Here is a 16,540-nt window from a genome sequence, read left to right on the forward strand (position 1 = left end):
CCAACGGTCTGCTTCTCCCACTAGCATGTAGGTAGCAAGGGTGACTTTCTGTTTGGGAGTCACTCCCAGGGTCTTGAAGGCCTTCTCTGTCTCTACTAACCAGTACTCGGCATCTTCAAAAGATGATCTCTCTGCAAAAGTAGATGGATTTAGTCTCTTGTACCTCTCTATGTAGCCTGGGTCAATCATGGGAGGAACTGAGTCCCGCAGAAGAGGGACTAGGCAATGCTGAGGATAGACTAAGGGGCCCTGCGGTGGTACTTGTTGATATGGTGGGGGTACCAGATTGTACTGTGGTGGTGTCGGGTGGTACTGTGGCTGGCGCACTGGATCATATTGTGGTGGTTTCGGGTGGTATTGTGGAGGAGCAGGGTAGTACCGGGGTAGCTCGAGATCCTCTCGCTGTAGGGGTGGCTCAACTTGTGGCAGCGAGGAAGGGTCAGGTAGCTCCCTCCTCTCTTCTCGGCCCTGCTGGGCAGCAATGAGTCTCTCTAGTATCTCAAATTTCCAGTCAACATCTTCTCTAAGCGAACCATCCTGGGCTGCTCGGTTTAGTGGGGTCTTCCTCTCCTTATCTCTCTATACCTGCATTTCATAAGGAATGGTTGAGTGATAATTCATTATTTTGGTGTTTCTCTAAGGATTATTGTGTAAGGAATTGGTCCGATGAACGCGGCTCTGATACCAACTATAATGACCCCGAAAATCCAAAAAGAAATATATAATAACTCAAGTGAGGAAGCGAAATAAAAGGTTAAAAATTACATTCCTTATACAATAACTTAAAATTACTAACCAGCATTACGGAATTAATTCTTTGAAAAAAATACGAGAAATAAGGAAACAAATGAAAAATAGAAAACATGTAGCATCTACTCATAATCTTCTTGCGGATCGGGCTCTGGAACCTAGTTCTCTTGATATGAAATTGTTAAATAAAGGATGACCTACACTAGCCCAGTAAGAATATCACACTATATCACCGGCACAAAAGTAAAGGTTGGTATAAAATTGAAAACCACTAATGGAGCATTAAATTTAGTAAATTCATTTATCAATCATAAAATTATTTTTCGTTCGCTTACCATAGTAAAATTTATGAAAACAACCTATAAAAATAATAATATCATACAGATCATAATTTCATGAACAATCAACAATATAGAACATATTATAAATCTATATCCATTAACAATAAACCAAACCATAACTGTTTCTCTTTTCACCAGTCTACTAGTATCCATGGGGGTTCATAGGAATGTCCCCGCTACAAGTGAACCCCTTTTCTTTAACAATCTCAATTACAAGGCTGTCCTCATATCTCGTCCGGTAAAAATACTAAATCATTAAACCTCAATACCCCGTTCGGTATGAGGGTGAAGTGGGCCGTCTCCGTACCCCATCTGGTATGAGATAACGTTCACGGTAGGGTTTTCTATGTACCCGGTCCGTCCACCATCTCCCATGATATGCAGTAAGGCTGTCGTTTCATCTATTCATTTAAATCACACAATTTTTTTATCGTTTAACATTCCCTTTTTTCCAATTCAGTAGTAAACACATCAATTAAATCATATATGCATTCAAGACCACAAAATAAATCAGATACCATCGTGCATATAAACTGTAAAATCAATCAACAAACAACAGTAGATATTTTTTTGTTCTGGCTCTATTAACAATCCGTAATTAATTATGCATGTTTACTAAAATCGCACAAAATATCACATTATTATTTATTTAGACTTCAGTTCTATGATAGAGAATAGGGTGATGGATGCTTACTCAATTTGACGCCCTAAAAACTAAATTGTTTACTGCGCCTACGGACGGTCCATTGATTCCCTAAATTTTTCTCCGGGAACTGAAACGTGCTAATTGTACCTACAAATGTTCCAAATAAACCTAAAATTAGTCTTAGGGCCCACTCGGCCAATTTTAAAAATCTGGCAACGGTGCCGCCGCTCACGTTGGGTTGGCTGTTTTCAATCAGTTTTGCATCAATCCCTGTGAGAAAACATACTTAGGGGCCTCGGTTGATAAAAAAAAAATACAGAAAACCAAAACTCACCGGCGGCTCCTCCGGCTCACGTTGCGGTTAGATGTTTTGCTCTAGTCAACTTATAGAGAAAAGAACGGTGATCATAACGATAGAAAAATTACGCTGAACGGGAATCAGGAAGGACCTCATTGGAGGCGTGTCGATGAGACTAAATCAACACTAATTTTTAAAATTTTTTACTAAAACAAAAAGAAATGGGAGGAGACCTTTTGATACTTATTTATTTTTTTAAAAAAAACTAAATTTTAACCTTTAATTAATTTAAAACTAATAAAAAATAAAAAATTATTATTATTATTTTTTTTTGTTTGGGTCCAAAGAGTGAAATAAATAAGCTATGTATATATAGTGGGCGCACTACGCAACACGTGTAGCGTAGGATAAAACAGTGTTTATCCCTCTTTAGTGCATCTAGATCTATCCGTTCTATTTCGACAAGTAAGAGGATATCGCGGTTTCTCTTCTTCCTGCGTCTGCTAATTGATCCGCTACTTCCTCTTTCGATCTTGTAAGTTGCTGGAAATCTGTGTCTGATTTCTTAAATTTTAGGTCAGTTTTCGCTTTCACGAAATTATGTTCGTTTTTTATAAACTGTTCTCAGCTTCCTTTTGATTACTCATTAATCGGTGACCTAAAAAGCAATTGTTCATGAATTGGGAACAATCTTTTAAAGGAAAAAACCATGTGGTTACCTGTCAATGAATTAATCGAAATTTCATTGAAGAGTCTTATTTTTCGGTCGGGCGTTGGGGGGTGGCTTGTTGAAAATGGTAAGTAATCCAGCTTATTTTCACGATAGTAGAATCACGACTCGAATTTATTGGAAATAAATCAAAATTCGGGGTCTTGATGTTGCAGTTGTTTTCTTCTCATTTTCTGGTCACATGGGTTATGGATTTTCTCTCTCTTACTCTTTTTTTTCCCTTTTCCTTTGATCTGAGGCTCAGTCGCTCTAGCTTCTAGCGTAATATTGTTTTCGTTAAAAATCGTGTAAATTTTTGGATTGATCAGAGAGAAATATAGAGAAAACTGGTTGGTATAGTGGAGAAAGATTATCTGCCTTGAGTTGTGTTTTTTTTATATATAAATATAAACGGGATGTACCGTATCACTTCACATATATGAAGTGTTGTACTGAGCTTACCATGAAAAGTATCAAAAACTTATTTCTCTTGTTTCTAAATTAATTTTGTTTCAGGGGACTTAAGGTGCAAATAATACTTCTTTCATCCAAGGGAAATTTTGAATTGCAAGTATGTTGAGGCGAAGTATGCACCTTTTGCATGCCAAGGCAAATAGATACATGTACAGCTGCTAAATCATAGGTTGGGTATCTCATTGACTGGTGATAAATAATGATAAATGATTACTCATGAGTGGAACTGAATGGGTCTGGGAAAACCTTTACATACGAATATACATATATGTGTGTGTGTGTGCATATATATATATATAGAAGTACTGTTATTAGCAAGGAAATAGAGAAGTATCACATACAATAGTCCTTAACCCCTTTTTGGAAAGGGGTTACTACCTCTACAAAAGCCCTCATGTTATTCTCTTTGATGACTAATTAGAAAATAGACAGTGTTATTGAACCGTTTGCCTCTCTTTTGTCCACCTTTGTACTATCCTGATGCCACAGGTCTCATTTCGTTCCTATTATTATGAAAGCTGCATTCTCAACGTATTCTTTGTCCACAAATCTGATAAAAGATTTTGACAAAAGTGTCCCTGTGTTATTGCATAAGAGCATCCTTTTTGCTTTTCTTGATTATTTAAATAGTGAGGATCCTTTCCTCAAAGCTACCCAAGCATTGGATTGTCTTTACTCTTCCAACTGTTTTACATGGAAATCTGCTTAGCCAAGGTCCTTAATGTTTTATGATGTAATGTAGCACGATAGTTAAGGAACATAGGCATGCCCGACATATTTCATCCTCTAAACACAAAAAGTTTGAGAAAATTGTTGACTTTCTGTGGAGCATTATTTAAATGATGACAAGTTTTATCCTCGTGACTGCATATTCTGATTTGGCATTTCATTCAACCACAAAAGAAATGTTATGTGATATCTTTCTTATTTCATCAAATTTGGAGAAAATATGCTGATAGAGATGGAAGAAGAGGGAGGAGGGAAGGATTAGGAGTGCAGGATAGAGAGAGACCTCTGAAAGGACCATTTTATTTGCCATATCACAATCGTGTTATCCTCTCGACGAACCAAGTTGCCATCATTTTGAGCTTTGTGACACCATTTGTTTCTAGTTCCTTTTTCTGATTTTTCCCCTTGTAAATCCATTGGTAGTCAATATCTAAGTTTTATAGGAATTTTGATTGAGTTCCCGTCCTTTTGTTTTTTCATAATATTTGGTGCTTCTGCTCCATTTGCTGTTTCTTGTCTGTTTGTCAGAGATTCGTAATTAATCTTTAATTTGCTTACACATATGTATATATAGTAATTTAGTTTCATTCTGGTAACATTCTTAGGTTTTATTGGGAATAAATGAACAGCTTAAATTTCATTGGAGAAAAGAATTTATTTGCATTGATGTTAGAAAATATTTTATGAAATTAAATTGAATAAATGTACTTGGGGAAACATAAATAGGAATGCAGAAATGATTTCAATTCTTTTCTCTGAACTGCAAGTTTTCAAATTATGTCAAATTTTGATTAATTTGAAATTCACTTGCTAAATTTCATTTGTAATAGGTTTCATTTCAAAACAATAGTTGGATAATTGAGCTAAAAAATGTGGATTTGCAAACAGCTTCCACTTTTTGTTGTCCCTCAGCAATTGATTTGCTTTGAACATTCTGTTGATCTTCTGAAATCCTTATCATTGAAAATCCATATTGATATGTTCCTTTTGCAGAGTAGTGGGCATGATGTATAGATAATAGTTAAGGAACAACTTGAAAGAGTGCCAGTTTTCTCTTTGGGAACTCTGCAAAGAGAGGGGAGAGAAAAGAGGATGTCAAGTAGCAGAACCACGCATTGGTGTTACAGATGCAGGAGGCCGGTTCGCCTGCGGGGGTGTGATGCTGTCTGCCCCTACTGTAGTGGAGGATTTGTTCAAGAACTGGATGATCTGATGCACATCAACCCGCTGGATTTCTTTGGACTGGATAGTGATGAAGACCGTGACCCAAGGTTTGGTCTCATGGATGCTTTCTCAGCCATGATGAGGCAGCGTTTAGCTGAGAGAAGCTTTAACCATGACATCAGGGGGAGGTCAGGTTCTATTCATGAACATAGTCCTGGCTTTAGCCCTCTCTTGATTTTTGGTGGCCAAATTCCTGTAAGGCTGTCTGGGAATGGTGGGTTTGAAGCTCTCTTTAATGGTTCTCCAGGAATTGGCCTTGCACGGGGTAATGCTGGCGATTACTTTTTTGGTCCTGGATTAGAAGAGCTGTTTGAGCAGCTTTCAGCAAATGATCGACGGGGCCCTCCCCCAGCATCCAGATCATCAATTGATGCAATGCCGACCATTAAGATCACACAAAGGCATCTTCGTTTGGATTCACACTGTCCCGTGTGCAAAGATAAATTCGAACTAGGATTTGAAGTAAAACAAATGCCATGTAACCACATGTATCATTCAGATTGCATTGTCCCATGGCTTTTGCAGCATAATTCATGCCCTGTTTGTCGGCAGGAGCTACCGCAGATGGGGTCAGGCAGCAGCCAAAGTTATCAAAGCACAGGTGAACGAAGTAGAAGCAGCAGCTTTAGCAGTGGTACCAGTGGGAGGGAGAATAACCGAGAGAATCAAGGAAGAAGAAGTCCTTTTTCTTACCTGTGGCCATTTCGCTCATCCAATTCGAGCTCAAGCAATAATGGAACAGCCGGAAGTAGCTCGCCAGGCATGCATGAAAACAACCACCACATGGGATATTCTGGATGGCCGTTTGACTGAAAGGTTTGCCTGGCTGTCCCAGTCATTTAAAAAATTTGGTGCTAAAAGTTGGAGTTGTTTTAGAGTCCTTATCCCTTGCCAGTTTGTTTTACGAAGTGATTTGAGTTGGGTTGAGGGTTTTATGTTACCTGGACCTCTATCTGTAAATGACTTACAGACTTCTGTTTGTTGGGAAGAAGTTGTAATTTCTCAGTTGTGATATGATGTTAGTTGAAGTTGCTGCTATTAAGAGTTTATATGTACTGTATGCAGCAGGAGGGTGTTGGACTGTTGTTATCCAGCAAAACATTGTTCAAACGAATTCCTAGAGGCCATAATTTTTATCCTTGCCTGTTAACTGTATTTAAATGAGGGGGTTCTTTAAAATTTATTGAATAATGGATTACATTATTCACAACAAATAATTGAATAGATTTTCTACATGTTTAATATTTTAAATATTTGATATGAGAGGAGAAATTAATATTTTGAAAATAATTTTTAAATTTGAGATAATTCTGAGAGGATTAGAGAAAAAGATATGTATACTGGTTTAATTATTGTACATATCCTCATAGTTAATTATGAGGAGAAGGCACTTGTCTAGTGATGTAAAGTTAAACATGTGAATTTTAAGTATGAGTGTATTCTTATTAAATGTTTATATATCATGTGGATGAGGTTAAACAAAGATAGAAATAAATAAAGCCTTGTAATAATATAACCCTGTTAGTGTTAACTTGTTGCCCATTTTCTAATTTTCCTTACGGTTTGATTGCGTTCTCTCTCCTGGCTTTTCTGCCTCAACTATTATTCACACTTTTTTTTTTTTTTTTACCAAGGCTCTCTGATTTTTACTGTACCTTTTGTCTTCTTTCCTAAATAGGAACCCTAGCATACCTTTCCAACTCCAACCAAAAAACATGCTTAAATAATATTTGGATTAATTTTCTTTAAATTAAAATCAACCATGTTTCTGAACTCTTTCTAATGAGGCTTAAATTTAGATTGGGTTTTAGGCTTGGGCAAAATTGTTAGGTTTTAAATAAAATGGATTGGAGTTGAAAAATGGAGAACAGATTTTTCTTTTTTTTTTTTTTAATTGACTTTTTATTTTCTTTTCTCTTTTTTATTTTTTATTTTTTTAACTCACGTAGTAATAATAATAATAATAATATTAAAATTTTCAAAAATCTAAAAATACCCACTTTCAAGTTTGACGGAATTATCACCTACATAACACAAACGTAAAGAAAGGAACCCAAGATTATGCCTTGAAACTTCTCAACCAAAATGACTTGATAAATGCCTTAAGTTATATTACTACTTACTAAAGACTAAAGAGATTAAGGAACTACTTGTTGTCATAACTGTAATACCTGTAATTAATTTTTTAAAAAAATTAATTTAAAATTAATGTATAAAATATAATTTTTTAATTTATGAATTTTATTTAATATAAAAAAATTAAAAAAATAAGTGGATGATGAAATTAAAAATAATTTTGAAAAAAATGGTAAAAATTTGGGTTATGAGGGTATTTTTAAAAGAAAAATAAAAAATTAAGGGTCAAAATATAATTTTAAAAAAATATGTCACGTAAAACTGCCCAGTCAGTAGCCCCGACGAACCGGAGCACAATGTTTGGTAAGATACGTTGACCCGGTGCCACGCGGAAGGCCACACTGGCAATCCGTGTGCCCGCGATCAGACGGTCCAAAATTGTTCCCTTGCGCGTTGACAATCTAGATTCATTTCTTATTTAAACACGATCGGATGATCGAGATCAAACACGATAGACGGTCCATATTAAAAGAAGACAGATATAAATACCTCACTTCACACCGAACCCTAACCTAGCCACCAGCCCCCCCGCTGGAGAAGAAGAACCAGTCGCCGGGAGAGAGAGCCGACCGCCACCTGCCACCGTGCCAGAGTCACCTCCAATTGACAAAAGAGATAAAAAAAAAAATTTATTCGCTCGAAATTCGATTTTGAACACCCCCATGGTAATATATGAGCAAAAGGACCGGCGATTGAGCCGAAAACGTGGGTAAAGCCCGGTGGCGCCGCCGCAGAAAAAATCAAAAATCACCTTCGATGAGGCCCTTCCCGATTTCCGTTTTAATGTTATTTTTCTACCATTGTATTCACCATTCTGTTTCTCATAATTTGACCGAAGAAAAATGCCCAACCGCGAAGGTAAGCCAGCGGAGGCGCTGTACCAGAAAATTCCGCCGCCAGTAAGCTTCTATTTTTTTATTTTTTTTGGCCAACCGAGACTCCTTAATGTATTTTCTCACAAGGATGAGTACAAAACCAGCCGAAATCGGCCGAAATTAGTAGAAAACGGTTAGTCCGAGGCAAACCACCACCGTGAGTGGCGGTGCCACCGTGTCAGAATTCTAAAATTGGCCAGAAGAGGATTTTAACACTAGTTTTTAATTTTTTGGGGTATTTCTAGGTAGTTGGAGTGTGTTTTAATTTTCGAAAAAAAATTCAGGGAACTTGAGGACCACTAATAGACGCACCTGAAAGTTTAGCGTTTCGACACCGATTCGAGCAAGAATCCTTCATCATATTCTTTGTTATGGAATTGAAGTCTAATTATAAATAATGTGGTATTTTGTACAATTTAGAAAATCTCAATAATTAATTACAGGTTACTAATGTAGTCAGAACTAGTTATTATTCACTATTGATCCTGTTTGATTGATTTTATTGTTTCAAATGAATAACATTATACTGGAGTTAGTATGATGATTCAGTGGTGTTTACTTGATGCATATATTGCTTGTTTTACGTGATTTATAATTAAATATTGAAACTGGAAATTAAATGTAAACGGAGAATTGTTTGATTAAGTGAATGAATGAATGGTAGCCTTACTGGATATCCTGAGAGATGGTGGACGGACAGGGTGTACAGGCAACCCTACCGTGAACGTTGCCTCATACCGGACGGGGTATTGAGGATTGATATTTTGGCGCTCATACCGGATGGGGTATGGAAACGACCCATTTCACTCTCATATCGGACAATATTGAGAGATGATTTTTTTGGCATTCATACTGGACGAGGTATGGAGACGGCCGATTACTTAAAAATGTTAAATAAGGGTTCACGCATAGTGGAGACATCTTTATGAACCCCTATGGATACTAGTAGGCAGATAAAAGGAAAAAGTTGTTGTTCTAGTTAATTGAATATGAAATTATAATATTGTTTGTACTATTACCTCTATAAGTCTGTTGTGGAAATTTCACTACGGTAAGTGTACAATAAATGATTTTACTTATGATAAATGAATTTACTTAAATTAAGAGCTCCATTAGTTATTTTCATGATTTTTACCAACTTTCATTTCTGTATCAGTGAGTAGTGTAATATTTTTGCTTGACTAGTGTAACGGCCTGGAAATTTAAAAAAAAATATGTGTATTAAAAAGGTCAAATGCGAAAGCGTAATAAAATTTTTGATTAACATCCCTTACACTAAAACCAAAAATGTGCTCAAAGTATAAAAGAACAAACTAACAAAAAGAGAAACTCAAAAGTAAAAGCTATGAATATAACTACGAAGTCTTTAGGCGTCCCCTTCGCCGTCTTCCTGCGGAACGGGATCGGGAACAATGTCTTCCTAATCTGAAATGATTAAATAAGGAATGAGCTACACCAGCCCAGTAAAGACATCACACTATCTCACCGTCACGGAGGTAAAAGTGGGTAGCAAACACAAGAAGACCAATGGAGCATAATTTACAACAAATTCTTTTATCAATAATAAAATCTTTTACTATCCACTTACCTCGGTGAAATTCATAAAACAATATACGAAAGCAATAACATTATCATCATCATGAAATCATATGAGCTGTATAACATAATACTTATCACACCTTTTACAATGCAATCATTACACAGCATATTTTTCCTCATTTACTAGCCTACTAGTATCCATGGGGATCCATAGGGGTCCCGCTACCTGTGAACCCTTAACACTTGTAATCAGATTCCAGGGCCGTCCCCATTCCCCGTCCGGTATGGGCGCCAAAACTATAAACCTCAATACCCCGTCTGGTATGAGGGTGAAACGAGCCGTCCCCATACCCCGTCCGGTATGGGCACCAAAACACATAAGGTCTCCATACCCCGTCCGGTATGAGAGACCACAATCCCAGTAGGGTTCCCTACGGACCCGATCCGTCCACCATCTCCCAGGATATCTAGTCAGGCTGACCACATTATACAATTATCAATTTACATAACCTTTCATTTCCCTTTTCCTCAGTCAGCATCATCAATTCACACACAAACAAGCAAACCAGTAATTTATGCGAAACAAGACAACATACAATATTGAGTTCTCAGTCATTCAACCCATAATCAATAAAACAGAAATATATGCACACGAAACTATGAAATGAAAACATCAGACCTCATACTGCATTTAAAACCATAAAATAGGCCAAACAACAGCTAACCGACAAACACACCAGACTCGGGCTCCATTAGCGACCTTAAACAATTTCACACATCTGTTGATTCATGAAATACCGTTTTATCACTTATTGAACTTTAATACCGTGATAGAAAATAAGGTGAGGGGTCCTTACTTATTTCGGGGTCCGAATACGGCACTACAGTGCGCCTGCAGGCTGTCCCTAATTTTCCCTGAATTTTTCTCGGGGAACTGAAATGCACTACTGGTACCTGCACGTGTCCCAAAAAATCCCAAATTAGACCTAGGGCCCCTTTCGGCCAATATCGCAATTCCAGCACGGCGGCTCCGCCGCTTGCGGCAGCGATTCGCCTCGGGTTGGCCGTTTTCGACCGTTTCTGGCCGAATTCGGCCACACTCACATCGGTCCCTGTGATAAAATAACCCTAGGGCCCTCGGGGGGCCAAAAAATTACGAAAAACCAAAGCTTACCGGCGGCGGTGCTCTTGGGTGCGGCGGCTCTCCGGCGAGGTTCGTGTTTTGGTGATTTGGCTCCGATCAACCTGTAGAGAAAGGAATGGTGATCATGGTGATATAAAAATTGTATCAAACGGAAGCCGGGAAGGCCTCATCGGAGGCAAAAATCAAGGAGGGACGCAGCGGCACCGCTGGGTTTTGGCCGTGTTTTCCGGCCGTTTGGCCAGAATTTTGGCTCTGATTTGGCCACAGGGGAACTTAGCATTGAAAAACGAGCCGAGGGTATGAAATTTACCTCGATTGGCGGTCAGAAAACTCCCCGGTGCGGAGGCGGGTGGCGGCGGCCGGCTCCTCCGGCGTCTGGTTCGTCTTTTCCGGTGAGGGCAGGCGGCTAGGGTTTTTGTGGTCAGGTGTGGGGGTTTTATTTATACCCTTTTGTCTTTTAATCACAGCCGTCCATTTTGATTAAATCTGGGCCGTTCGTACTTGATTGAATCTGAGCCGTCCGTGCGCGTGCATCTGGGCCGTCTGTGTGCGTGCATCTGGGCCGTCTGTGCGCACGCTTGATCTGGGCCGTCCGTGTGCGCGGGGACGCATCTGGGCCGTCCGATAGCGCGCACGCGAATCGCCCACGTGGCCCGTTCCCAGGTCGACGTGGTCTTGCCACGTGGCAGGTCCTGGTTGGCCAGGACTGCTGACTGGGCCGCTGACGTGGCTGCTGACGTGGCGCTGACGGGGCACAATTTTTCTAAATTACGTTTTGACCCCCAGTTTCCGATTTTATTTTTAAAAATACCCCCAGAATCCTAATTTTCACCCCTTTTTTCCAAAATCAATTTCAATTAAATCCAAATAATATTTTTACCCCATTTTATCATTATTATTATTTTTATTTTTATTAAAAAAATTAAATTAAATTAAATAAATCAATTAAAATAATAAAATTATAAAATAAACTAAATAAAATTAATAATAATAATAATAATAATAATCAAAAAATTAGTGGGCGTTACAGTATAGCTCACTCTTTCATTAACTATTTCATATCAAGAGAACTAAGATCCAAATCCCGATACATAAGAGGGTTGCGAATAGGATGTTCAGTTATTTATTTTTTATTTATTTCTTTGATTATTCGTTGTTCTTTTAGAAGGATCATTCATGTAGCTCTATTGGGTATTCTGAATTATTGTGTAAAGAATGTAAACCCTAACACTATTATTTTGCTTTCACATTCAATTTATAATTTATTTTATTTCAAGTTCCGGGTTGTTACAATAACTCTGCCATAATCTAACACAATAAATATTATTTATGTAACGACTCCGGAATGTCCAAAGAAATAAATTATAACTTAAGTGCGGAAGTGAAATAAATAGTTAAAGTTACATTCCTTACACATAAACTTAATGTCCCAAATAGTGCTACGAGAATTAACCTTTTGAAGGAAATACAAAAAAATAAGGAAATAAATAGAAAACAAATAAAATTAGTATCTTACTCACAACCTTCTTGTGGATCAGGCTCTAGATCCTAATTCTCTTGATCAGAAATGGTTAAATAACATATTAGCTACACTAGCATAGTAAAAATATCATGCTACTCACCGACACAGAAATGAAGGTTGGTAGAAAATTAAAAAAATTAATAGAGTACTTAATTAACAAATACATTTCTTAATAATAAAATTATTTACCATCCACTTACCGTAGCGAGATTTACAAAAATAACCTATAGAGACAATAACATAGCACTTATCATGATTTGATATACAATTGGTAACAGGCACACATTATAAATCCATATTCAATAAATCAAACAACAACTTTTCCTTTTATCGGCCTACTGGTATCCATAGGGGTTCATAGAGATGTCTCCGCTACGCGTGAACCATTTCCTTCAACATTCTCAATTAAAGAGCCATCCCCATACTCCGTCCGGTATGAGTGCCAAACCATTAAACCTCAATACCTCGTTCGGTATGAGGGTAAAACGGGCCGTCCCCATACTCTGTTCGGTATGAGTGCCAAATTACTAAGTCTCGATACCCCGTCTGGTATGAGACAACGTTTATGGTAGGGTTCCCTATTGTACCCGGTCTGTCCACCATTTCTCAGCATATCCAATAAGGCTGTCGTTTCATCCATTCACTTAATCACACAATTTTTTTGTTTTTCTTTAGTCTCCATTTTTCAGATCAACCATCATCACATAAACAAGCAAACATACATAAGGGAATGCAATCATATCTCGATTTTCTAATTTAACAGTAGTTACGTAAGGTAGCAATACATGAATTCAAACCATAAAATTGATAAATCAGATACTATCATATAAAATAAATCAAAAGAAATCAAAAGAGAATAATTTCTGGTTTTGTCTCTATTAGTAACCCGTAATTAATTATAGATATTTTCTAAATTTTACGAAATATCATATTATTTAAAATTAAAATTCAATTCCATAACAGAGGATAGAGTAAGGGATTCTTATTCAATCTGATCCTCGAAAGGCTAAACTGTTGATTGCGCCTACTGGCGGTCTCTGAGTTCCCTAAATTTTTTTTCGGGAATCAAAATGCGCTATAAGTACCTACAAATGTCCCAAAACACCTAAAATCAACCTCAGGGTCCAATTTTTTCCAATTCCAAAATTCTGGCATGACGGCTCAGCCGTGCTCCGGCGACGGCACTGCCGTCTGTAGCGGCGGTTCACCTCGAGTCTGCTATTTTTGATCGTTTTTGATCAAATTCAGCTGATTTTACATCGATCCATATGAGAAAACACGTTAAGGGGTCTCAGATTGCAAAAAAATTCAAAAAAAAAACTAAAACTCATCGACGGTGAGGCTCTCCGGTGCAACGGCTCCTCCGGCTCACGTTGCAATTGGGTGTTTTACTTCGGTCAATTTGTAGAGAAGAAAATGGTGATTACAATGGTGAAAACTTTATACCGAACAAAAATCAGAAAGGGTCTCATTGGAAGCATTTTGTGAAATTTCTCGCTGCGGCGCTGCTGGACTTTACCCGCGGTTTCTGACCAATCGATCAGTCTTTTGCTCCGATTTGGCCATGGGGGTGTTCAAAATTAAATTTCGAACAAAGGAGAAATTTTTACATCTTTTGGCGGTCAAAAAGGGCTCCGGTGCGACGGCAGATGGCAGCGGCTCTCCTTTCCGATGGCTAGGTCTTCTTCTCCGACAAGGGCGTCTGGCGGCTAGGGTTAAGATTTGGTGTGAAGAGGGTTATTTATATCCGTTTCTATTTAATCTGGGTCGTCCATCGCAATTGATCTGGACCGTCCGATCACGATTAAATAGGGAGTGAATCTGGATCGTCCATCGCGATCAAATCTGAATTGTTCATCACGATCTAATATGGTCCGTTTGATTGTATTTAAATCTGGTCGTCCGATCGCATTTGGGGAGGGAACGCATCCAGGCCATCCGTGCGCGCAGGAACGGATCTAGACCGTTCGATCGCGAGCACGCGAATCGCCCGCATGGCACCATGTCAGCGTCCATGCCACGCGACACGTCTTGGTTTTTCGGGACTGCTGATCGGGCATCCTGTGGTAAAATTTTTTTAAATTGTATTTTGACCACGGATTTTCGATTTCTCTTTCAAAAATATCCCAGAACCCAAATTTTCACATTTTTTTTCCAAAAGTATTTTTAATTTCATCCTCTATCACATTTTCTTCATTTTTACACTAAATTAAAATTAAAAAATTAAATTTATAATTAATTTAATTTAAAATTAAATTAATTTGGGCATTACAACTCTCCCTTTAAAAAAATTTGATCCATCAAATTTGTCTCTCTCACTCTCAATCAAATAGCTGAGGATATTGAGGTTTGAAGTTTGATTCTAGCTCCCATGTGGCCTTTCTCTGTGTGTGATTCTGCCACATGACTTTAACGAATAAAATTTCCTAGTTGTACATTCTTGCAAACTTGTTCAAGGAATCGGTCATCCGATGGCCAATAAGTGGGAAGACTTAGTAAGTCGGTCAACAATTACCCAGATGACATCATGTCCTAAATGTGTCTTAAGTATTCCTATCACAAAATCCATGGTGATATGTTCCCACTTCCACTCCGGAATTGGTAATGGCTTAAGTAGCCCACTTGGGCATTGATGTTCTACCTTGACCTGCTGAAATACCAAACACTTAGAAACAAAGTTAGCTATATCTCTTTTCATCTGTTCTACCAAAATTGTGGTCACATACTTTGATACATCTTAGTGCTTCTGAGATGTATGACAAACTTTGAGCTATGGGTCTCTGTTATGATGTCTCTTTTTAACTCATTGTCACCTAAAACACACACTATCATGAAATCTGAGCAACCCATTGATAGAGACTCAAAATTCTAAGTTAACTTCTTGTTCTGCATCTTTCTTGAGGGCTGCTAAGGAGGAATCGGTAGACTGAGTTTCCTTTATTCTCTGGATTAACTCCAGCTGAACAGTTAAGTGGCCTAAACATGTGACTCTCTTCAGGTCCTGAAGCTGTATCTGTTGTACAGTCCCTATCTGTCTGCATTGTGAAATCATCAAATGAGCTAATGTATCTGCGTTTTTCCTACTGAGTGCGTCAGCTACCACGTTACCTTTACCAGGGTGATACATGATATCACAATCATAGTCTTTGAGGAGTTATATCCACATTCTCTAACGCATGTTGAGATCTTTTTGAGTGAATATGTGTTTCAAGCTCTTATAATCGGTATAGATCTGAAAGCTCTCCCTATACAAATAATGAAGCCAAGTCTTCAAGGTGTGAATAATTACGACAAGTTCTAAGTCATGGAAGAGGTAGTTTTTCTCATGACTCTTCAACTACCTGAACTCATAGGCCATAACCTTGCCATGCTACATCAAAACACAACCCAACCTTAGGTATGAGGCATCATTATAAACTGTATATCCATCTGATCCGCTCGGTAAGGCTAACATAGGTGCAGTAGTCAGCCGCTTCTTTAGTTCTGAAAAAATTCTTCTACAGTCTTCGTTCCACTCAAACTTGACATTTTTTTTTGTGAGCCGAATCAAAGGGGCAGCTAGACTAGAAAACCCTTCCACAAACCTGCAGTAATACCCTGCAATGCCTAGAAAGCTACGGATCTCCTTAACCAATGTTAATTTTTTTCCATCCAAGCACTGCTTCAATTTTTTTAGGGTTTACTGACACTCCATCCTTTAATATGATGTGTCCAAGGAAGGTAGTCTGCTCAAGCCAAAGCTCACACTTACTCAACTTTGCATACAACTTCTTTTCCCTAAGAACCTGTAAAACTTGAGTCAGATAGTAAGCATGTTCTTCTCTACTCTTTGAATATACCAAAATATCTTCGATGAACACAATGACAAACTAATCTAGGAATTGTCTGAAAACTCTATCCACAGGCAGTTCAGGTAGTTCATTCATAAACACATCTGAAAAGTCTTGGACTACCGAAATCGCTTGAATATAAATTTCTTTTTTGGGTTTGCCTAATTCGAGAAAATAACTGGGTTAAAGTACTCGATAATAAGAAAATTTACCATGATGGAACAAATATTAAATAATTTTATTAATTTGTAAATGACTCATCATCAAGAGGGTTGAATACAACTTTCTTGCTAAAACAATCTACAATGGCGTTATATGCTGCT

General features: G+C 38.0%; 1 protein-coding gene across 9 annotated transcripts; it reads left to right on the forward strand.

The window, feature by feature from the left end:
• Nucleotides 1-2,418: 2,418 nt before the first annotated feature.
• RHC1A (RING-H2 finger C1A) lies at nt 2,419-6,307 on the forward strand. 9 transcript variants are annotated; one of them, XM_022044477.2, is made up of 3 exons: nt 2,420-2,570; nt 3,261-3,387; nt 4,941-6,307. In XM_022044477.2, the coding sequence occupies exon 3, from the start codon at nt 5,040-5,042 to the stop codon at nt 5,982-5,984; it is 945 nt and encodes a 314-aa protein (XP_021900169.2). In that variant the 5' UTR covers nt 2,420-2,570; nt 3,261-3,387; nt 4,941-5,039; the 3' UTR covers nt 5,985-6,307. The 9 variants fall into 9 exon arrangements, with proteins under 9 accessions (XP_021900170.2, XP_021900169.2, XP_021900172.2 ...); XM_022044480.2 differs by having other exon boundaries at nt 4,946-6,307; XM_022044481.2 differs by having other exon boundaries at nt 3,261-3,367.
• Nucleotides 6,308-16,540: the final 10,233 nt, after the last annotated feature.

This window comes from Carica papaya, chromosome 1, assembly GCF_054855325.1.
Source record: "Carica papaya isolate Zhongbai chromosome 1, ASM5485532v1, whole genome shotgun sequence".
Lineage (NCBI taxonomy): Eukaryota > Viridiplantae > Streptophyta > Magnoliopsida > Brassicales > Caricaceae > Carica > Carica papaya.